Source organism: Serinus canaria, chromosome 1A (assembly GCF_022539315.1).
Source record: "Serinus canaria isolate serCan28SL12 chromosome 1A, serCan2020, whole genome shotgun sequence".
NCBI classification, from domain to species: Eukaryota; Metazoa; Chordata; class Aves; order Passeriformes; family Fringillidae; genus Serinus; species Serinus canaria.
The window spans coordinates 21,293,473-21,317,498 of NC_066314.1; the positions used below are offsets into that span (position 1 = coordinate 21,293,473).

The 24,026-nt window shown below is 38.0% G+C and overlaps 1 protein-coding gene across 1 annotated transcript in view; it reads left to right on the plus strand.

Moving 5' to 3' along the window:
- SLC13A1 (solute carrier family 13 member 1) overlaps positions 1-24,026 on the plus strand; it is a 45,207-nt gene that overhangs the window by 2,338 nt on the left and 18,843 nt on the right. The window contains exons 2-5 of the mRNA XM_030238646.2: positions 17,313-17,429; positions 19,881-20,010; positions 21,797-21,925; positions 22,676-22,812. Coding sequence (XP_030094506.1) covers positions 19,912-20,010; positions 21,797-21,925; positions 22,676-22,812 — 365 coding nt within the window. The 5' untranslated portion in view covers positions 17,313-17,429; positions 19,881-19,911. The remainder of the gene's footprint in view (positions 1-17,312; positions 17,430-19,880; positions 20,011-21,796; positions 21,926-22,675; positions 22,813-24,026) is intronic.

Genomic DNA, 24,026 nt, shown 5'->3' on the forward strand with positions numbered 1-24,026 from the left:
TTCAGCAGAGTCACTGTTCTCATCTGCATAGCTGCTGGTTTCACTGCAAAGGTTCAGTAAGGTTGCATGTTACTCCTGAGGTAAATCTGCCCATTGTCTAATCAGGAGTGTATGCATCTTCTGCAAACCCAGGGTCGGATTCAGGTGCTCTGCAATGGGACTCTCACTCCAGAAGCTCTTTCTGTTGTATCTGGAAGTTACACAGTGATCAAAATTATAGCTGGTGTGCTTCTCTGACAGTGTAATATATAGTGCCTCCTGTCTCAAAGTGTCAGCACAGTTCAACTGCAACAGAATCTGGGCTCTAGCACTTTGCATCCTGAAGGACATTTGCAACAGGGGACATAATGCCTGCTATTTGTGTTCTAAGTGAAATAATTTCATTGTTGTCACTATATATTATTGTTTTACTGCATTTGGGAGGAGGATGGTTTTACCCCTTTAAACACTAAGGCCAATGTTAAACAATTTGATATTAGATAATTCTTTTAAGGAACCTTGTATCTTCACTCTGCTGGTGGTGCAGTGGTGGTAGTCATTTCATACCAGACACTAATACAAGCTTCTGATACAGAAAAGGTCTCCAAATCTTGATGTATTAATGGAAAACAGTTCAAGTATACATTAAAACTGAAGCTTTTTGTCAGAATACAGCCTCTCTTTCCTGGCATGCTACTGTATATTGCCATATATAAGCATGAATCAGCTACAGCTAATGCCTGAGATAACCTGGTTGTGTAGTCCATGTGGTTTGTCCAGGACCATAAAATTAGCAGTTCTCCCCCAAAACCTGAGGGGTTTGTGAAGATTGTGCAGAATTACTTCTTCCTCCTCTGCAGTATGGTGGTCCTTCCCTGTCTTCTCCAAACAGACAAAGTATTATCACTCCCCCATCACACAGACAAAAGTGGTTTGGCATTTCAATATTGCACTTGCTTTTGGTTCATCATTTTTGTTCATGGGGCATTGCCATTCACCTGGACTTCTGGCTTTAAGCTTGGCCTGAGTTGAAACTTACATTGTTTCTCCACTTCTCAGTGTTTGCAACGAGCCTCCTTAGGCAGTAAGCAGCAGAAGTGAGGGTTGACCTGATCTGGTTTGGAAATACTGTCAGGTGTGAAACTTGAGGTCCCTTCTGCCCACACAAGGCAACACCTTCTAGCTGGTCCTTCCTGTTAGGTGACCTGCTTGCTTAAAGATGACCTCTGTGCTTAAAAGCATTTGACAAGTGCAATGCACACCTGAGAGTAGCACAAGGCCCACTTACAGCCTCTGCAGAAGAAAGCTGCTTGTTTGTTTTGAAAATAGAGGCTATTGCTTAACTAAGGATATTTCAGTCACTTCCATGGCAACAGGCTCTTAGAGACAAAGCAGGTCTTCATCAGAACACACAGCAGCTTGAAAAGAGAATGGAGATAATTTTACACAGCAGCAATATGAAATTTCCATTAATTTTTGAATTTTACCTGTTAGCTAGCATATGATTTAATCAGTGAAGTAGTGGCTATTCTGCTAACCATTTATGAGCAAACTGGCATTGATCTCTTTCAGTTGTCAGGCATCCCTTGTTTTTGTAATGGCTGGGGATCTGCCAGCACAGTGTGGTGCCCCCTTCCCTCCTCTGCCCACACAATCTGCCAACTGCCTTGCAATGATAATTGTATTTAAGGGGGAGCAACATTTGGAAAGTATGGCCGAGTTCAATGCTACTGGAGTTTTTCTATGAAGAAGTCAAAGGAATCTGTAGCAAGTTACATCCATGTTTGTGATTGAATATGAAAGAATATGAAAGTAGTTGGAAGTGAGGAAACATGGTTGATGCAGTCTTTTTGTTGTCCTCTGCCCCAGGTTTTTTAACTGGTTCTTGAGAAACAGAGCAAGCCTTGATAGATCTTCACAAAATTATAGTTCTTTCTGCTTTTGCTCATGGGTGTTTGAGTCCAATATTCCTAAAAAGCATCTGGGAAGGACAAGTGTCCTGAGTTTCAAATTATGGGCAAAGAGTGAAATTTTACCCTCTTATTTTATCATTGCATCCTATTTTGCCTAATGATTACATCAAGACTGTAAGAACATAAAGTACCAAATTCATAATCTCTTGTTGTTCATGCTTTCAGGTGATGTGGCATTTTTTCAATGCAGGTAATTTTGAGAGCTAAAAAGGAATCCAGTTTTAGAGCAGAAACCCCACAATACTGGTGTAGTCCTATTAAGAACTACTTAGACATAAGGTAGCTGCATAAAATCCTTGATTTTGGCCTGAAAACAAGGTCTCCTTGAAAACTGCTTCCTCAATTATATTCTTTCAGTTAAATATGTAGACCTCATAACAGAAATTTTTGGCAAACCAAAGGCTGCTATGGAAGCCACCAGCTCAGCAAACAACAGGAAATATTCTAGCTAGCTAGGTGGCTATCCATCTATCCATCTCTGCATCTATATACCTCACAGAGTGGCTCAGGTTGGAAGGGACCCCAGTGGGTATCTGGTCCAAGCTCCCTGCTCAAGCAGGGTCATCCCAGAGCACACGGCACAGGATTGTGTCCAGATCGTTCTTGAATATCTCCAGGAGGGAGACTCCACAGCCTTTCTGCACAACCTGTTCCAGTGCTCAGTCACTGTAGAGTAAAGAAAATCTTCCTCATATTCAGGAGGAGCTCCCACCCACACACCTTGTTGTTGCTCAGACAGAGAACAGCATCTCTGCTTTGCTGTTGCTGCACTTAGACACACAGAGGCACAGCAAAAGCTCCAGGTGTCATCATCACTTGCAAGGAATCTTATCATCACTTAGTCTGTCCTCAGACCTGGCTTCCCCATGTAGCACTCCCATGAACGTCCCTGAATATCTGCTCTAGTATCTCCTTAGTTTTGGTGTTAGGAACAATTTTCATAATTCCACACATTCAGAAAATTTTATGTTCTTCAATTCTTTCACTGGGATTTTTCTTGGCACTAAGAAAATCAGATCCTTAGATGCCTAATACATATTTTTCCCTTACACAATTTGCTGAGATGAAAAATTCTAACACTTTTATTGTATATGAACTGAAAAAAAATTAGGAGAATCTCTGTAAACAGTCCTGTATTCAAAAATTTTTTTGAATGGTCAGAGTGGAAAAGGTCACACATATTTAATCCCTTGCTGTTTCTGCAGGAGAAGTTTGTCCTTCTCCTTCACCCTTTAAAAAAGTAATCCCTCAAGCCTGGTCAGCATTAGAATCTCAGGACCACAATATTAAGGGTTATATTTCATTATCTGAAGAATGAATGAAAGTTATTAGAATTTTTATTGTTAGATTAGAGACAAATGACAGAGCATTCAATTTTTGTGAAGCCTGGATATTTTCAACAAGTTAGTGAAAGTAGAGTCCTTTGAAAAGCCAGAGCTGAAAACCTTTCCATTTCTCCTGAAGTAATATTGTTTGCCTGAATGTGACAAAATTCTCACTGTGGTTAAATGAATTGTGAGGATTCTGTCCTGTTAAGTAGGGAAAGGAACCATTTTTAATTAAATTTTTTTTGTAGTTTAGTCTGCCAGAACTTTTCTGTAGTTTAGCCTGCCAGCAAGTCCACTGAGGAGCTGAGAAAAGAAAGAGAGCAGAGAGACAGAAATGACAGGGCATGCTGAAAATGAGATGAAAAAGGAAACACAGGAATACTCCATTCTTCCTGTGAAAAAGTTGCTTCTGGTACTGCAAAAAAGGCTCAGCTCCATTGTCCAGAGACAGGAAAGCTGAATATATGTAATAATTACAGCTGGATGAATACCATGAATAGTCATTCACATACTAAATGGATTTGCTTTTATTGTATTTATGTGCTCTTTTTTGTTTGATTTTGGTAGATATTCTAGTGAACATGTGGTAAACAGTGGCTAACAATTGATTGATGTAAACTCCTTGGATATACATAGGAGCTTTAACAATATAGTATGAATAATGCAGAATCTTTAGCAAAAGAGTTGTAAACAAACATGAAGTACTTCCCCTGCACACCATTCCCCCCCAAAAAAAAAACCCCATAAATCCTTCTTCTTTCTTTCCTTTGGGGTGTGATAAGACACACAAAAATATATGTTAGTGAGGATCACTGAGAATTTTTAACAAAGAAATCTTTCCTTTTATGTACTAACAGTGCACTGTGCAGCCCCTAAATAATCCTAGCAAATCTTCCCTAAGTGATCTTCTATACTTATAAAAGTTTGAAAGTTTACTACATTTAGAATTCTACTGACCATTGCAACAGCAGAGCTTATGAGAAACTTTGAGTATTAAAAATAGTTGCTCTTGTTGCTTTGTTGTAAGTTTGAATTTGGCACACATGTTACAAATACTTCATGTGCATTCTATAAAATACAGTTCTACTGCAATATATTAATAGCCTGTTTTCTGTGAGAAACTTTTGTCAAATCATACTATAGCAAACCATGGAGAACCACTGCAAGAAGAAACATTGCCAAAAATAATGTAAATGCATAATGAGTTAGAATTCAGTGAATTAGGGAAATTAGGGAATCTTGTATACAGACTTCTAAAACTCAGCAGAAGAGTGCAATGTGTGTTCTGGGTTATACTCAGCTATAACTCACCCTACTGCCAGAATCTGACACAGCCACAGTTTGCACCACATCAGTCACTAGCTGTAAACCAAGTATGTTCAGCTACAGAGATTAGTCAATGTTAAATTGCATTAGGAAAGGAGTTCCCTCACTAATTATTATATTTATAGTCCCACTGCCAGCAGTATCGATAACAGTGGGCATGGACTTAACAAGAATGTTGTTTTGCAGCTTAGTCTACTCTGATTGTGACTTTTAATTGGGTTGTTGTTTTGTTTTTGTTGGTTTTTTCCTCTTTCTTTTTTTTTTTTAATAAGAGATGGGCCTTAATTGCAAAGGCCCTTTCCACAATACCTCTGACTTGCTGCACAAGTGTGCGTGCGCCTCTCTCAAAGTTTGATGATGCCACTCAGATTCAGGGGACACCACCAGCTCTTTTGCAGTCTGTTTTCAGGGAACAGGGCTGACATGAGTCACCTGTGTCTTGGAGAAGGCAGCCAGGGTGCAAAGCACACTGCTGAGGAGACGCAAATGTGGCAGTAACAGCACAGCCCTGGTGACACTGCCAGGTCTTTTTGTGCAAGTGTCTGAGTTTGCTGAATTTGCTGTGTGGTCTGTCAAGAGACAAGACAGGTAAGGAAGATATTAACAGAGTTAATGGCTTTTAATAAGGCTGTGGGCAGCACAGTTCCCTTTGCCTCCAAGGCTGAGCAGCAGGGCTTAACTAATGCTAGTTAGTGCTGGCCAGCAAAAAGCCAGTTGGTCTACACAGCTGAGAAATTTTGAGCCAGGCAGTTTTAACACTTGATTTGTTGCTACAGATGTACTCATGCTGATCACTTAAATAGAAACTTAATTGGCTCAGCCATCTGGAAAGAAGGCAGGATGAGGGAACTTGCTCTTGAGGGAGAGTGCTGAGGGACTGGGCAGGTTCAAGAGCTGGCAGGAAGGGGTAGCAAAGGATCAGGGCACAGAGATGGGAACCTTTGGCTCCGAGATGGGAACTGCTTCAAGGAACACAGAGCAGCTGGCCAGCCCTGACAGGGACAGAGGGAAAACTGTCCACGTCAGAGGGCTGTGCAGAATTTGCTCTGGCCAGGAAGCCACAAAACTAGCTAAACCAGCATCAGAATAAAGGACTGTTTTGGAGATGGAGTGGTCCGTGTAAAAAAAGGTAATATTTATTTATTTAATTTTCCTAGCATATCAAGTAGTTGATTATTTTCTATTTAAAATGTTAGCTGATTCACTTTATGTTATGATAAAGCCTATTTATTTTAGGGAGTAGTTTGTTTGTTTGTTTTTTAAAGCTTTCAAGCCCCTCAGTTGCCTTTGAGTAGACATATAAGAGAGTGGATTACAGAGGCCACTCCAACACTGTGGGAAGCTAGCAGTCTCATCACCCTGCTGTGATCAGCTATTGCCTGGCCCCACCAGTACTAACTTGAGCCTGGTTGAAGACCAAATTGTTTTAATACAGTTTATTTCTCTCCTTGGTTGCTCTGCAACCAGCAGCAGCAGGTTTCCTGTTGTTAGATCACCCTGACACTCTGCAAAGGAATGTGGAGACATTGAACCTTGTGACAGAGGAATTTGCAGACTGCTTGAGTAGCCAGGAGAGTTTTCAGAATCTGACAGAAACTCCCATTAACCTCCCACTGTCGTTGTTCAGAATACCTGGGGAAAGTGGTCTTTATCTGCATAGCCACACAACATATTTATCTTTTAAAAGACATCATGACCACTCTGCATGCTTGGCTGCAGTGGGTTCACAGCACTTACTATCTGCACATAGCTAGTGCACAAGGACCCAAAGTGAAATGGGAGCCCCTTGATGGGCTGTCAACACAGCAGAAATCTCTATTCCAAACTGTCTTGACCTCAGCAGCCAGAAGAGACTGGTTTTGAAGGTCAAGCTATCAGCCCTGCTCTGGACCAGGGCTGCAGAGCTGGCCTCTGCTCCCCACGGGCACCTCTGGGCAGGCAGGAGGAATGTGCCTGCTTGCCAATGATTGCTATTAGCTAGCAGCTGCCTCTTCTCAGGGAAAAGCAAGGAGCCTGGTGAGGTGGTCCTAGAGGGAAAGCTGATTGGGATGAGCCAGCATTGAGTTGTGCCTGTCTTATTACTGGAGACAGAAAAAGGGAGTTGGATTGCCCTCATCAGGAGTTAAAGTAGAAAGCCCAAACAGCTGGTTCTGTATCAATTTGGCCCTGAGTAACATAGCTAGGAATATAAGTTGTTTTCAATATGTATTTCCTTTGTATTGATAAAAACCTGAGTTCTACTGAGAGCTTAAACTATTAATCCAGTAGAAAACAGTTTTCATAGCATAAAGGAAGTTGACCAAAAGTGTTAGGGTTGTTTTTTTGACATGAAAGTTACTGTGTCACACATCAGGAAAGTAGAGGAAAGGATGATTTTGTTGAAATGCAGGCAATTTGTTTAAAGTGTATCCAAGAGTTGGCTGAGAAGCTAATTTGAGCTACTGCTGTTCAGTTTGCTCTGTTAAGAATGCAGCCCTTGGGAGCCCAGTGCTGCTGTGCCCTGCTACTCAGCAGTACACAAAAACATCTCTTATCCTGAACTATATAATTCTGTCTTCTTCATAAGTAAAGTTATTATCATGCAGGATGTGTTTTAGAAAAAAGTGACCCTGTTCTGAAAAAGTCAGGATAAGATAGAAATTTTTTGTGGTATTTTTAGGTACTGTTCCACTAATGTTGGATGAATTTCATTTTATTGTGGGGAAGAGAACATATACTGGAATTTGCTTTGGAAGAGCTGTGAAGGTAGGAAGTTTGCCAGGATATCTGAAACTCATTCCTACCATTTGAACCTGTAAATCTTTTACAGAGCTATATATATGTAAATTGGCTGATTGTTAATCTTTGCAAAGATTAAGAATAGAGGTAGTGACCTGAAGCTAGGTTAGAGGGGACAGTGATTGATGTCTCTCCATAACTAACTCCAGTAGGGAATTCCAGATTGCCATACTTTACATGTCTGTGCTGTTGTATCTCTGTCCTCATTTTTCTGGGACTTGGAAATATACAGCTAATGATGCCTTTCATAGAATTAAAAAATACACTGTTAATTTGTTAGACATAAAAGATGTTTCAGGTTTTTTTGACCCAGTGTATGTTCTTTTCACTTTCTTCTTGATTTACACCCAGTGGATCTGGAGATTTTACTTCCCAGATGTAAGCAGATCCATCAGGCAAGTGGGTCAGTAGGGCTGGCAAAGGCTCTGTGTTTCCAGCCCACAGGAGCTGTTAATATACAAACTAGACATTTTAATCTAGTTTAATATCAAAACTAGATTAAAAGCAAAAATTTCTTGCATGTTAGAAAATTAAGAGGAGGAACACTTATTTCAAAGGCATGAGGTGTTTCCAAAATTGAATTGTTCAGCTGATATAGGCTTTGGGAGCAGCTGCTGGGAACGTAGCCTGGCCATCTGAACAAGTTTCTATGCATTGCTGTCGCTGCTATGAAAGAATCCAAGGTCATTTATTCCTGCTTCATGTCTGCCACACGAGGCTAATAGCTGATGTGTTGCAAATCCATCTCCTAAATTTCTCTTGGAAGCCCTTGTTGAAGAGCCCTTGCCCACCACTGCATGAGCCCATTAACCCTGGAGGCTGGGGCTCAGCCCCAGGGACTGAGCTGGCTGGCTTGGAACCAGCCTGCTCCAGGGTTATGTAGGAGGCTCAGAATTACATCTAATAATGAAGTAATAGCATCTTTATGCATTTTTAAATATATCCTCTTAAGTTCAATTAAGAAATCTGATTCTTTCCACAAAAATGGCATGGCCATACAATATTAATTTAGAGCTGTCTTTGAACCTGAAAGAGGTAATTATTTCAGAATGAAGGAGAAGGGGATGGTGCAAGTCAAACCTCATGATTAGTGTTCCCTGATCTTTCATGCTGTTAGAATATAAGACTGAATCAAATTCAAATGAAACAAATTAGTAGAGCCTTAAAATATGGTTCAGTGCAACTCTTGACCTGATCTCTGAGCTTGATCTATTTTAAAATAAAGTATTATGGTTAAGAAATTACTGATTAATATTTTTCTCTTCTGTATTAGTTTAATAAACACATACAGAAACCGAAGTGGGATTTTTAGTGTGATTTCACATCTGAATTTTAGTCTTTATTCTCTAGAATATGTTTTCCTTGAAATAGATATTTTCCTTTACTGTTTATTACATGACAGATACCTATATGCTCTCTTCTTAGGAAGCTGATCTTGCATCCTACAAGAAATCAGTTTTGTAAGAAAAAAACCCAATTGCAACATGGCATAGAAGTCTCATGTTGCCCAAATCATGAGACATTAAGGGGATTGCTCCCCAGCTCAATGAAACCTCCTTATCCAAATTAAGAAGCATGCATACTAATTTGTGCAGATTAATTCTGTGGATACGAGAGAATTTGCACTTGGTCAGTTTTCACCTCATGAACTTTTCAAAAATAATTTTTTGGGTGATTTTTTCCTGCCTCTGCAGTACTCCCTCAGAGAATTCCTGTGAAAAGAAGTAATCTATGGAAATACATGATTATCAAGCAGAATGTACTCTTCAGAGTTGAGCTTTCTTAAGGTGACAGTAGGCTTTTGGCATGGGCAATGTAAGCTGTGGGACAATGCAGATGCACATAGAAACATCCCAGCACTGCTTCTGAATTTACAACTGCTCTTAAGACATGCTATTTATGACAGAGCTACCCTAGTATTCTATGATTAATTTCTGTAGGTAGTAAAACACACACACATGGATATAGGCATGAAGAGGAGAGCAGAGACTGTCTTCACCACTTCTACTCCACTCTGGTGGAAGTTATTTGGCTGCAGACTCCTCTCATTGCTGCAGTTTCAGCCTGAAATTTAACTTTGTTAACAGGAAATTGCTTCAGCCCTGCTGAATGGGGCTGGAGATGTGAAATGTGTACTAGTACCTTAACTTCTTATTCCAGTAGAAGCTTGAGCCTGGCCCATTTTCCTTGTCCTGCCTGGCTTGGGGCATGTTAGGAGCCCACACTCACTGCCAGGGAAGTGCTTGGTGTCCTGGCAGTGTAGGAGACACTCTGCCAGCCCAGGTTTGGAGAGTGTTTGATAGGGATTGACAGAATGAGGAAAAAGAGGAATATGTACAGTGAACTCCAAGGCTTCACAAGTCAGTTTTATTGCAATTTGAGTTTGTTTGCAGCAGCAAAGGGCAATGGGAGTACATGTGTGGTTTGTTTTGGTGATAGACGTCATAGAAGTTTTTTATGAAAAAGTTAAGATTACAAAGAATCCCTGAGTAAATACATTTGTACCTTTATTGTCCAAAATAAGGGTAAGATTAGGAAATAATGTTTTGAATAAGACATGAGCCCAGCTTTGATTTGGCTATGAACTATTCTCAGGACCTTACAGAAATAAATTACTGAAACAATTTTATTTTTGATGATAAACTGATCACTGAAAGTTCCAAGAGAGACACAGAGTGACTGAAAATTTAAGAAAGGAACAAGGAAAACAGAACTAAGTTTGGCTAAATATATTACTGTCAATGAGAAAAATGTGGATGTGGTCATCTAGCAGTTTGATAAACTTTATTAAAAAAAGAGTTCATAAGAAGACTGACAGAAAAGATTTTCCCCTGAACTCAAAAGTCAAACTATGAAGTCATACATTTACACATTATAAGATGCATTTATTCACATGGGTTTTTTTACATGTGTAGATTTATGACAAATAGATTTATTCAGAAGAACAAAGTTTTAATGTGAAGTTTTGGGTCAAGGTGGAAGAAGACCTATTAATGAATTCTAAAAATCTCCAAAAGATAAAATAAAATTATGTAGAAACCTGATTAACAAATATCACCTGGGGGAAAAAAGTGAGAACTTACAAAGTGTATTAATAAAATGGAAATAGAAATGTCTTTTACTGAAAGGAAGCAAACCGTTAAAATCATTAGTAATTTAATAAAAGAAGAAAAATTAAGATTAAATCTAGGAATGATCTGTTTAGAATAATTCTGCCACTGAAAAATTGCATATAGTTACATCTATCAATTAAAATTTTCTGCATAATTTTGACAAACTATTCAATTTTGTGTTTCACCAGAATAAATTTATCCAAGGAAATGAATTTGAACTTTGCTCTAAGTCAAGCATAATAGTTAATGGTTTTGACTGATTATCATCTTTCCTCAACAATAACACAACTGATCAAACATCTTAGATAAAAGCCAGCGTGGTTGATGACATTAGCATGCCATCATCACACAGACAACATCAATTATGAGAAGCATAACTCTAGCATTTCCAATTATCTGTCATCACCTGGAATAATTAAAAGTGAAAAAGCTAGCAAATGATTGGGGAAAGGATTTAAATATTTTTCTTTCTCATGTTGTGTCTCAACAGACATCATTATGGTATTACTGACTCACATTTTATTTGATTAAAGTCCACATAAAAGATTTTGCTGTCATGAAGGGAAATCCCATGCAAAGAAAGACGCCTTTTATACTGCCAGTGTAGGCAGAATTTTTTCCTGCTGCTTTTGCATTCTGTATAAAAGCAAACAGAGAATAGTTTGGGTTGGAAAGGGCCTTTAAAGAACATCAAGCACATCTCTTGCTGCTGAGGTCAGGGACTTTTTTTACTAGACCAGGTTGATCAAAGTTCATCCAAGCTGGCCCTGAATGTATAGACTTACAAAAATTAAAACTCTTACCTGGGAGTTATATCATGCAACTAATTTTAAAACAAAATTCCTCCTCCAAAATGATAAAAATCAAAAGTATAGGATGGTGTTTTATCAGAGCACACCTAGTTTATTTGCAGCTCAGATCGTTTGCTGATAATTGTGGACTATTTTCAGACATATTCCTTGAAATTCATCACCAAGCCAGTGTTTTGTAAGTATGAGGAATATTATTAGCACTTCATGAAACGAAGTCTAACAAATCTGTGTTAACTCTACCACAATCTCTAGCCTTTCATGAGGAATGTGCACATTTCAGTGGGATGAGGTCTGAAAATATCTGGGCTATAAATATCTGGGCTATTGGTGCAAGACCAACACTTCTGCCTCTATAGCTGCTCCAATGTGCACTCGAACTCTCCCAGGCTGTGAGTGTGTCACTTCTAGTAAGAAGACTTGTCCATGCAGATCCACTGCAGGGTAAACTCTGGGTTCACACAGCACCAACTTCACGTCATTCAACAAGAATAAACATGGAGCTGTATATTAAAGAGGCAAAAAATTGTTAAATGATAAATTAGGCCTATAAATACTACAAGGTTTGTGTTCTGATTTTTTACCAGGGGCACATGACAACAGCTCAGACATGTGTTTACAGAATGGTATTATTGCCTGTTCAGTGGATGAGCAGAATATGCAGGAAGATGAAAAGCTTATGAAGGCTTCAGGGTTTTCCCATCCCATACTGATTATTGGCAAGGGAAGTTTGCCAGAACTGACAGGTGTCAGTTTCCAAAAGGCATGTGTCTGTTGTCCTTAAAAGGAGCACATTGGACACCATGTACAGGAGTCTGAGGCATTCGGTGAAGCCTCTGGAGTGAGGGTGGAGAAAATCATTGGGCAAACTGGAAGCATGGCAGCTCCTTCATCCCGAGAACTGAACTTACAGAGAGGTCCTGGCCAAGAAAATAGCATGCTGTGGAAAATGAGTTACAGGCTTGCCTGACAAGTTTCCAGGATGGGTTCTGAGTATGTGGAATTCAACTCACCTGGTTAATGTCACGCTCCAGCCAGGATAAACTCTCAGCAGAATTTGTCTGCTGTAGGTACAATATCTCATTGATGAAGCTAAATTGCTTTCAGCTCTGAAGTCAAACTGCTTACAGCTGCTTCAGAGGTGAAGAGAAGCATTGTCAAGGAGCTGTTTGAGAGAAGCAGATTGGTGTAGAGTCAGCTTCTGTAATGAATCTAAGGCTTCTTAAGCTCTCAAGGTATGCTTCAAATATGGGACACCCATCTATAGGCCCTTTATTGTTTTAAAATCCTCATTGTTTCTTTGTCTCTTACTTTTTTTCATGAACAGGAAGTTTACATGTAATTTATGTCTTGGAAATTCTCCTTTGTGTCACTAGGCAGTGATTCCAATGGGAATGAAGTACCCAGAATAAATGAGAATATGGGAGAGCCTCTGTGCTATCTAGCATCATTGAAAGAGAGTCATTTGCTTCAGAAACTTGGAAGAATATATAGTGATTTCTGAAGCACTTGAACTGAAGAACTTGAACTGATTCCAAGAAAATGACTCTAAGTAGAGGTCATCCTGAAAAATCACCATACTAAAGTACTTTAGGTACCCACTTTAGTGGGTTTCTATTCAAGGTGAGAAGGAACATGTTTACAATGAATAGTGAACTTCTTGCTCATTAAAATTTTCAGTGTTGAGTAATTGGATTTGATTTCTTTTCAGTTTGTTTGCTTTAATGCAGTAAGGAATGTGAAAGTGTATTCAACGTGTCAGATTATTTCCATTCAGAAATACAGACTGAATGTAGGTATAAAATGTGTTTCTCCTCTCACAATATGATGAAAATTGATTTTATCTGGCTTTGGTGAACTGCTTCTCCAAAAAGTGTCAATGATCTCTTTCAAAGAGAACTTTCTCAGATATTCTGTAGTGTACAAAAAGAAATGCAAGGAATATCATGAAAATAAATGGGGTTTAGTTTTCTTTTACCATTGCTGTTTTGTTTGTCAGGCCAAAATTATAGGAATACAACACCCAAATAATTTCAGAAGCCTCCAAAGTCTCCATCTTCAATCTGCAAATAAATATCACATATTATTCAGAATTTTATGCTACTGAAATTCCCAAAAGGTACTTTTGTTTTGATTCTTTAGCTCCTTTTCCATGCAAATCTTATTGTCCCTGGCAGCATTCTGCTAAGCTTAGAAGAATCTGTTCCTTAGGAGATTATTTGAAAAAAGAAAACACACAGTTTAAAATACAATTACAGTTCCATAAAGATTTACTAACCTAGTTTTTAGAGCATTTAGAGTTATTGGAGCAGTTGTCTGTTATCATCTTGGATATTTTCTTAGGAACTGGAAAACTTCAGGATGGGACATGAGACCACACATCCAATTCCACCACAGTGGAACTGCAATCAGTGCAGCTCTGCTTTCACTTCTGTAATAAGAAAAAGGGAAAGAGAAGGAGTGTTTAATTCACTCTTTTTGCTGTATGGGCATCTTAATAGAATTTTCAGTTCCAAAAGCTTTTGTGTTTTTGAAGAAAAATAATGAGCAGCAACAATGGGAAACAGCCAGGCAAAATTTCCTGTTCTTGTTAAAAGCTTTGCAGAACCTGCAAGTTCTTGGGGAATTAGTGCTTTTGACTAAATTTTCATGTTTTCTATTTAGTGAAAATTTATTCTCAATCTTTCTAAAGGTGGAGATCAGTATGGGGTACAAAAGACATTTAATTTTTCTCTGGAAATAAATGAACCCCTTTGATCCCAGACACTGGCAAATTAATACACAAATAAAATTAGAGATGGTTTCCAATTTTTTTTTCAATGATAAGGAGTGAAAGCTAATTATTCAACAATAATAATGAAATTTAAAATACTGATAAAATCATGTTTTATTATGAGTACATGCTATATCCATTTACTTAAAACCTAAGACCAAAGGAAAGAAGATTGTTTCTTTGCTCAATGCTCGAGGTCTCTTGTAGCTGCTCTTGACTCCAGAGAGCTTTCAAGATTTTTTTCCCAAACAAGCAGAGGCTAAAACAAGTCTGTCCTACCACAGACACCTGAAAGTTAGATGCCTTGAATAAGGTTTTGTAGTCAGTGAAGAGAAACACCCTGTAATTCTCCTCAGCCTGGTTAAAGCACTTCAGCTGAGCAGGGTGGGAGTACTTCCATCTATCTGAAGATTGTGAGACAGAGGTTCTAGTGACCAATTTAGACATAGAAATGTAAAATCATAAGTAAATTGAACAACAGTGCTTACCCAGGCCACTTCTGGAGCTTTCTTCTCTTTCCCTGACAGGGTAGAACTTAGTAACTTCAGAATTCAAGTTTTTCTATATAAAAATGTTAACATTTTTGGTAATGCTTCTCATTTTTGTTATCAATAATTTTGAAAATAATTAATACTATTTTGTAGAAGCACAAATCCTTTGAGAATATTTCTTTGAGAATATTCTTTTATTACATTCCTTTGCCTTGTTTTTATTCCTGTTGAGTAATACGTTATTCATCTTACAGTCCTTGTTGTGATAGCTGGTATTTCTGTTACTATAATTAGTCATATATTGGTGTAAAAGAACTTTCCTTCTAGCTTAGCATGCTGCTCTAATATAGTACTTATCTCATCCTATAAACCTATCCTGCTAATCCTGAATGATCAACCTTTGACAAGGAGATATTGATTTTTCTTTTCCTCCTTCACATTTCTATGGATCCTGCCTTGCTGCATGTTGTACTAGATTCTGCATGCTTTGAAGTTTTCAGGAAGTGTGCTTAACCAAAATGTTTTCCTTGGTCTGGTAATATTGTCCCACTGTCTGTGATGGTTCAAAGGTTTTTAAGTTCATGTTAAGATGGAGAGTGGTACTGTAATTTCCAAGGCCATTGGCAAGGTGTGGTGGGTTGACTCGGGTCACCAGCCAAGCACCACACAGCTGCTCAGCTGTTCTGACTACAGCAGGACAGGGGTGACAATAGGAAGAGCAAAGGTGAGAAAACCTGTAGGTTAAAAACATTTAATAAGCAAAATGAAGAGGAATAATAAAATGGAATAAAAAATTAATGCAAAAGTAAACAGTGAGCACCTCCTGAAAATAGGCCAATGCCCAGCCAGCCTCTGAGCAGTGTCTCTCATCCCAAAATACTTGCCCCCTCTGTCCCTAGTTTTTATTGCTAAATCTGCTTTTATATGGCAGAAAATATCCTGTTTAATCAGTTTGTGTCAGCTACCTTTGTTGTGTCCTCCTAACTTCTTGCACACCTTCAGCCTACTCACTGGGAGGCAGAGTGGGAATATCTGAATGCCATGGGAGGACTTCTCAGCAATAACTAAAGCAAAGGTGTGTTAGCCACATTTTTAGTCGCATTTCAAAACATCACATGGTCCAAACCAGCACCATGACAGACTGTCATGAACAAAATCCATCCAACCCACTCATCCTCTACCCTTGGTCCACGCAATGTATGCCACGCTCAAGTCTTACACTATCCAATACAACCTTACTACGCACCACTCTCTTTGCTGCCCTGTGATACATATATATCCAGAAATTATTCTCATAGTGTATGGATCACCCCTGTAAAACATCCATAAAATGTCCATTGAGTTGTGTGATGCATGGCGTGGCCTTCATGTGTTGTGGTGGTTGCTCAGGACAGGAGAGATTGGTTAAACTGTTGTCTCGTGTTGGGTCATCGCAGTGCTTGCCTGTCTTCTTGCAAGGCTTGTTCTCCATTGCTTCAGGTGATCCTTGACAAAGTGCTTCCTAGAATATGGAAATCAAATCACATTTTATTTCCCCCCAGGGTTTAATGAGCATGGGACATTCAGCAGATATCCCCATTCTTCCACATTGTCAATGAGTTGTATCCAGGTCTTTGAGCAACTTGCCGTACAGCCCCGGCTCCACCACCCCCTACCCTGCTGACCTTGGGTGTCTGCAGGTGCCTTGTGCCAGAGACTCCAATGGAGTAACACTTCCTGGCAGTGGCATAGAGGGCATTTCTCTCATCTGGTCCTGCCTGGAGTGGCCCATGGGGACTGCATGAACTATATGCTGCTTGATCTGTGCAAGGTTTGTTGCTCAGGACTTCAGTCAGATCAGTTCTCTTGGATCACTCAAGAGAAAGAACTCACAATTGTCCTGCAATATGCATTCGACAGAAACTCATAGTGCCTAGGAAAGTTTATTTCTTTTTGTCTGCTAACCAGTGGGGATATGATTCTGTCCCATTGTATCTACTGGAGTGTGATGATGACCCTCTTGCCATCTCATTCCCCATGACTGGATCTCTCATCTTCCTTTGTTTTATTGAAAAATCAGCTTTTGGAACAATGAGAATTTTTCTTTTCTCTTTCTCAAACACTTCTTTGCTGTCCCACACAGCCAAGTTTTGGAGCATACAAGGCCTTCTTCAAGTATTAAAGAGAAATAGCAGTCCCCAGCCAAGCTGCAAATACAGCTATCTACACAAAGCTTCAGCATAAAAGGACCATTCCTACAGGCTTTTCTGAAAAAATGAACCAGAGAGTTCAACTACTGAGAAAACACACAAGGGATGTCCACAGTTAACTCAAGACATAACAAAAATAAATTAAGCTTTCCAAGAAGGCTAGGGATTAAGAGATCAATGCTGACCCAGATCAGCTAACAATGGGTAGCACAACTAGAAATATTCTTTATCCTTAGAAACTCTGCCTCTTTTAAACTTTGTTTCCAGTGTTGCCAATACATCCTTGTTTATGTTTCAAATTGATTGTTTTTTTCATAATCATTCAGTAACACCTCAAATCACATTAAGACCACTTTTGTCTTTACATGCAGAGCTGTATGTTTAAAGTTCTTAAGCAGGATTGCATATCCTCCCTTTTTCCTTCTTCCCGACTGTAAGGAAAGTTTTGTCCCAAATCCCATTCTTTCAGAAAGCCTCCAGCTCTCCACCATTAGACTTAGTCCACTGCACCCTCATTGCCTCCTTAAGCATCTATCTGTCTATCTATTCTCAGGTTACCTGTAGAAGCTTGACTGTCCAGAACCATCTCAGTTTGGAAGGAAACCTCCTCAGTGCAACGCCTTGCTCTCCCCTGACCATCTCTGATAGCTGACCAGGGACCTGCAGACAGGTTTGAGAATGTCAATGTTAATTATGCAGGACAATTTCTACTCTTTGTCAGCAATATTTTATTTGAATCAGTATTGGAAGTGTCTTTTCTCATTTGTTCTGGACTTCTATCTCCATGCAACATTTTGCTATAGCAGTGATTATCTAAGAGTGCTGAAAAGGCAGATTTTATGGTTTAGTGTCAGCTAGAAGGTCTTATCATTTTCCTGCTGATAATGAGTTTATGATTCAAAAACATTAACAAAAAACTAAGAAGAATAGACCTCTTAAGGATGCCATTTGAAATATCTTCAAAGTTTGAATGTATAACAATTTCAACTGCTCTTCAAGAAGAAATTTAAAAAAATAATTTGTACCAACAGGCATAATTTCCCCTAGAATATTTCTTCTATGCTTACCTCTGACTTGCTCTTGGTTTATCTAAAAAGTTCATTGAAGTAAAATGAAATTCATAAAATTTACATATTTGGTCAATAAGTGAATTTCTTGAAGAAAAAAGAAAACTAAATTGAGTTCATGTGACATCTTTAATTTCCAGTTCTGACTGATCAGTCTTCTAGAAATTTGTAATACTCTAAAGTTTTTCAAGTATTTGCCATAAAAAAATATATTCAAATATATTCTAAAATAGTTCTCAGATTACTGTATGAATTATCACCCATGAATTTTGTGTGAATTTCCTCTGGAACTGTTGACTTGAATACATATATTAAATCTAAATATTCACCACTCTCACCATCACTGTCCCCACAGTGTGTTCCAGTTTTCATATTAAAATTAATTTGACTTCCATTTACCTTTGTAAAGACTCAAGTAAAGAAAATGTTGAATACTCTAGCACTGTCTGCAGTTTGTCTTCCCTTTTGCTTACTAAATTACTCTCCTGTAATTTCCTTTTAGTTATGATACCTTAAGAGAAATTTTCTGCGACTTCTCTAACTGAAATATATTTCATATCACAATGCTTCTGAATTTATCAGTCTAAATGCTTGTTTTTCCTTTATAGCACAGGTTTTTCCAGATCTCTCACAAAAATCTCTTTGGATTTTTGGATATTTGAAGGTTTCCTAATTCTGTCTCTGAATTCTTTAAACAAGTTTTTCTTTATATATTTGGAACAGCCCCTTTCTAAAGTTAGCAGTTTGCTTGAACATCTTTAATTCCTTACATCATCTTCCCATGAAGTCTCAGTCTCATCTCCCTAGGTTGTGTCAAAGATGTTTTCCCAATTCCCCAGTAGCAAGGCTGTTATTTCATTTTACTTTTTCCAGTTTATTTCCCACCTTTGGATTTTCAGTCAATTGCTTTCTGACAGTTAGATATGAGATACTGCTTTCCCATGGCCAAAGACCTACCTTCCTGAAACCAGAAGTGTGTACTCAACGCTGACAATCTAATCCCTTGCTTTTCCTGCACCTTGACACATGGGACTCCTATAATCAAAAGGTTATATGGATAGCAAAACCACCTTTCTTGGTGGTTCTGATGGCAGCTCAACTCTTCATCTGTCTCCCCTTCTAATTTTCTGCTTCATGTAAGATTCCGAGCACAAAACAATATGTTCTTCCTCCTTTTAATCTTCACCCATAGATAGTGTACAAGCTTCTTTCCTCTCTTTTCCTGTTCTTTATGTGATGCTGTTTTGTTGTATTACAAAGACAGTGCCAAGAGTTCTTTTTATTGAAAAAGGGGAAAATTCAGGCAAAAGGATTTCTTTATTTTTGACTTTTATCTCAAAAAAGTCTCCTGCTCTTAGACTTCCTCAAAACTTTATATTATGTACATAAAAAAGAATTTATCCTTTTTCTGCATGAGAAGAGAAAATGAGCTATTCCCCGCTTGGCAAGACAGAAAAAAAGACCTTGTTTTTCTCATATACTGTAGATTCTAGACAGATAAAAGCAACAGAAAGGCTGAGGCTGGAAGAAACTTCTGCAAGTCATCTAGTCCAACCTTTTACTGAAAGCAGAACAAAGTTCATGGCAGGTTGCTCAGGATCTTATCCTATGAAGTTTTGAATATCTCCACAGATGGAGAAGACCATGAAGAATTTTAATTCTGTTCAATAAAATTATCTTGCTCATGATTGCACACAAATGCCCCAACTGGTTTTTATGTAGCATATGTTTTATGTATAAGTTTCGACTTCCTGCGGAAGTCAGCAGTGCCTGGCAGAGCACCAGAAGTTTTTATTTTTCTGACTGTCTAGAACCTGTTGTAATTACATAAACTTGTTATGAGGAAGAGCAGGGAGAGAAAGTCCCGAGAGGGTTGACATCTAGCCTTGGTTTAAGGTGGACACTTATCTTATCAACCTACTGTTAATAAACTCACTAAAACAGATTTAATTTTAACTAGCTTTACTGGCCTGCTTTAGCAATGGCTAAAGGTGATAGCTTGGAAAAATATTAATCAGAGTCAGCTATTTAAAGTCAGACATGTTTTTTGGCAGTTTCTTCAGGAAAGTTCAACAGCCATCAACCATGAAGATTCTTAGCTACCTCCTGGTTTACCGAAGGTTCCTGCTCATTGTCCTCACCCCACTGCTTTTACTTCCACTTCCACTTATCATCAAAACCAAAGTAAGTGACCTGCTTGGAGAGATAATTCTTTTGCACCTCTAAGTAAAGATTGAGATTCCCAGGCCTTTTCAGATTAACAGAATCACAAATAGTTTGAGTTGGAAAGGACCCTGAATGAATTATTATATTTGCATTGTGATTATTTTTCTGTCAACTCAGTGTATTTTCACAGAAATGTAGAGAAGACAGCTTCAACATAAAATTCTGTACTGGATGCAGGAAGCTCAGAATCACATATTTGTTTGCTAACACCTGGACTACAGTGAAAATATTGTTATCATTATTATTTTTTGGATTCTTTTAAACAGCTCTGTATGATTGACAGTAGAGATAAATTGTCAGGAAAAGAGCTGCAATTACTTTTTGTTTAATAAAGGATTTTAAGTTAATCACATTTTGTGTTGTCTGATAGGAAATTACTGAATTCAGTGATCTGACAAATTCTCTCTGGTCCCTAAATATAGCAAAATCTATAGTTTAGAATTAATTTAGAAATAAATTCTGGCATTCACTAACTCTTGCAACAACTATAAGCTGATGAAACAGCTGTCTAATAATGTCATTAGTGACTCTATTTGGTACAGCTCTGATGCCAGGCGATTGAAATGTAATTCTGTGATGTGTTATCATGTGTGTGTTCTGCATACCATGTATGAAAATACATGAAAATTTGGTTCAGAAGTCTTTGCATCATGGTTAGATGGTGGTTACAGAGCAATGTGCTTCACACTCTCACATCACAGCTCCAATATTTCAGTTTCCTTTCTGAGACAAAACTCATGGAAAATTCTTCATGTGATAGGACTTAAGTGAGATGAACATTTGCTAGGTGAATGGATATTTTCAAATTGTTTCATACAAAACCCAAAATGAATGATAGCCACAGCTGACTGACTTAGGTTTAATATTGATGTTTTCCAGTCAAAGGTTCCAAGGGCTACATCATTAAGCTACTCCTTTCCCAGTACAAAACATCTCTGCTGTTGTTGAGTTATTTCATACCCTAACCAGGGGCACTAAGAGTTCCAAACCATTTTCCTTAAGAGCAGAAATATAAATTAAAAATTACACAAAAGAGATTTCTAATACTCTGGAAGCAACTAGATTTAATTCACTTCATTATATTTGTCTGGGGCTGCATCTTACAGACAGTATTGAAAATTATTCTCCTGGGAGGAAAAAAAAGATAAAAAAAGAAAAAGAAAAAACCTGCTGGTTTTAAGGAGTTGAAGCAAAAGACATGCTAAAATTACAAGCCTGAAAAACAATAACTATGTTTCTTGTCAGTATTGCATGATACCTTTTTTTGTTAGATGATATCCTTGCCTTATTGCTACTGATGACAGAACTTCAGGAGAGAAAAAACTTTGACCAATTATTGACTGCGAGTACTCCTGGAGTCTTAAAGGTTTGCTTACAGAGGCGAAATGCTTTTGATTCATAGGAATTCATGGCCTGAGAATGCTCCAGAATGACCTAGAAGGGGATTAATTGTCCTTGAAGGAATAGGCAGCTGACTTTTTTCCCACTGTTCCTGAGTGATAGAATTGAAATAATTTTACTATCTCTTAGAAAAAATTCTCCACACCTATTTTACCAACTGTGTTTGAGATCTCAGCAGGATTGTCATTAGCACACAATAACTACCCTAAATGCAGGTCCTTTGACTCATACTTTTTCCAGCTGTGGGGAATCTCTCCACTGATTGAGCTGTACTTTTTGAATTGTGATTTTTTTCCCCCTGGATGATCAACTCGTGTTGTTATGGGTATCTTTTGTATTCTAGGAAGCAGAATGTGCATACACGTTGTTTGTAGTTGCCATCTTTTGGCTCACAGAAGCTTTGCCACTGGCTGTTTCAGCGTTGCTCCCTGCCTTTATGTTCCCGTTGTTTGGTATCATGGGATCCAAGCAGGTAACCTTTATTTTTCTCTGTTTTATACTCTGCATATCAGGAATCAAAACTCCAAAAGATGAAACATGTAATGGTGAACCCTGTCAGGCAAATGCATGGATTTGCTGAGTGCCAATCACAAGAGTTCTGCCTCAAGACTGGCTTACAAGCTTTGTCATCAGGACTTGTTCACATTTTTTTAATAATTTCTTCAATAATTTCTTCTGGATAGTGGCTCAGTGTTTAGATGCCAGTTGATGAGAAAATACTAGGTAGTTATGAAATGTCCTTAATATTACAGAGGCAAAATGCCACAATAATTACACCAGGTGCAAACTGCTGACTATACACCTTCGTGCCAAAGAGATGAAATCACAGCTAATCCTAATCTAAATCTATGCTTAAAATTGTTATTTTACCTGTTGGATAGATAAAAAGTCACAAAAACAACATTTAATTGCTGATTTAGTATGCATGTGAGATGTGACAGACAATTTTGAATTGTTCTATCCAAAGTTTTATTTTTTGTTTTAACCATATGCACTTTAGTGCATTTATCCTTGAATCATTTGGTTAAATGTATTTAATAGTTCCAATGACCTAATTTAAAAAAAAAAAAAAGAGTATCTTTATTTATTTCATAATATAATCTTTCTGATTTTTTCCATTAAATTGGTTTTACCAAAGACTGAAAGAAATTCACAATTTAATTTTTAAAAATGGGTTTATTTTCCTTTTTTGTTTTTGGGGTTTTTTTAAATTTTGTTTCAGGTAGCATCTGCTTATTTTAAAGACTTTCATCTGCTGCTGATTGGAGTAATTTGTTTGGCAACGTCAATAGAAAAATGGAATCTTCACAAAAGAGTGGCTTTAAAAATGGTGATGCTGGTGGGTGTCAACCCTGCATGGTATGTGCTAAACAGTCTCTTAAAGGATAATAATACTTGTGGAAAGCTCTGTATTCCAGAAATAATTTCCTACTGCTTTTTCTACAGTAGAAATCCAGCCTTTCTTTTTTACTCAAAGCAGATATTTAAATTGATATGAATGGTTTGTAGGTGACACTTTAATATTTTGCTGAAATCCTAATTGAAAGTTTCCTGCAGTGCTTCTATTCCTAATAAGGATCCTTCTGAACAAAACGTATGATTAGATTGTGAATATATAGGGGTCCCATTTCTTGATGGTCGTTGGAACATTACCACCCAATGCCTACAACATAAAATTTGTTCATGCAGGTTTGTTTTTTTTTTAACTTCAGTAGTGTTTTCAAAATTTTGGACATTCCCAAAAATACAAAAATAGTTCAAATACACTATGAGGGGGGGAGAAAAAAATCATACAACTAAGCAGGTGGTAGGGAAGGAAAAACACATTAACACAATGTCTTTACTTAAGGTGTCTTCCTTTGTCTACATATGAAAAAAAAAACAAAAACCAAAGGATAGGTACTTCCTCAGCTGGATGAGGTGATAAGGTAAAAGAAATCACACTCTCTGTTTACTCACTATCAACATATATTTTTGGAAGTGAAAAATCTTGCTTTGCTTGCTTTACAAACTTGCAGAAGGGGTTTAGGCTGACAGAGGCATCTGTCAGCATTCAGGTAAGGCTGCTCATAAGATCTAGGGAGCAAATTTAGCTTCCCAGAATACATCATGCTCTTGACACCTTGCCAGGAAGCAGAAAGGAAGCAAATGATCAAAAAACCAGAAACACCAGGCCTAAAAATTAAGATGCCTCTTAAGTGATTTAAATAATGACACTTCATAAGAATGCTGGATTGTTTATATTCATCAGTAATTTGACTGACCTAATTTTAAATATGAAAAATATATTTGATTTACTTCTACCTCTTTTGATAGCTGGTAGCTTTCTGTTTGGAAAAAATTCTCCTTACATTCTTGTTCTACTGCCTCCCATTATCCTAAGCTGTATTCTTGTACTATGCAGGTTTAGTTATTTTGACTTCTCTTTTGAACACTCCTAAATTCTCATCTTTTAGCTGAAATGTTGAAAGGGAGAACACAAGTGGATGGTGTGCTGTGCTAAGCTGAACATTGCTGGAGAACTTGCTGTGAACAGTCAAACCTGAAGCCAGCATCTGAGGATACCTAAAGCA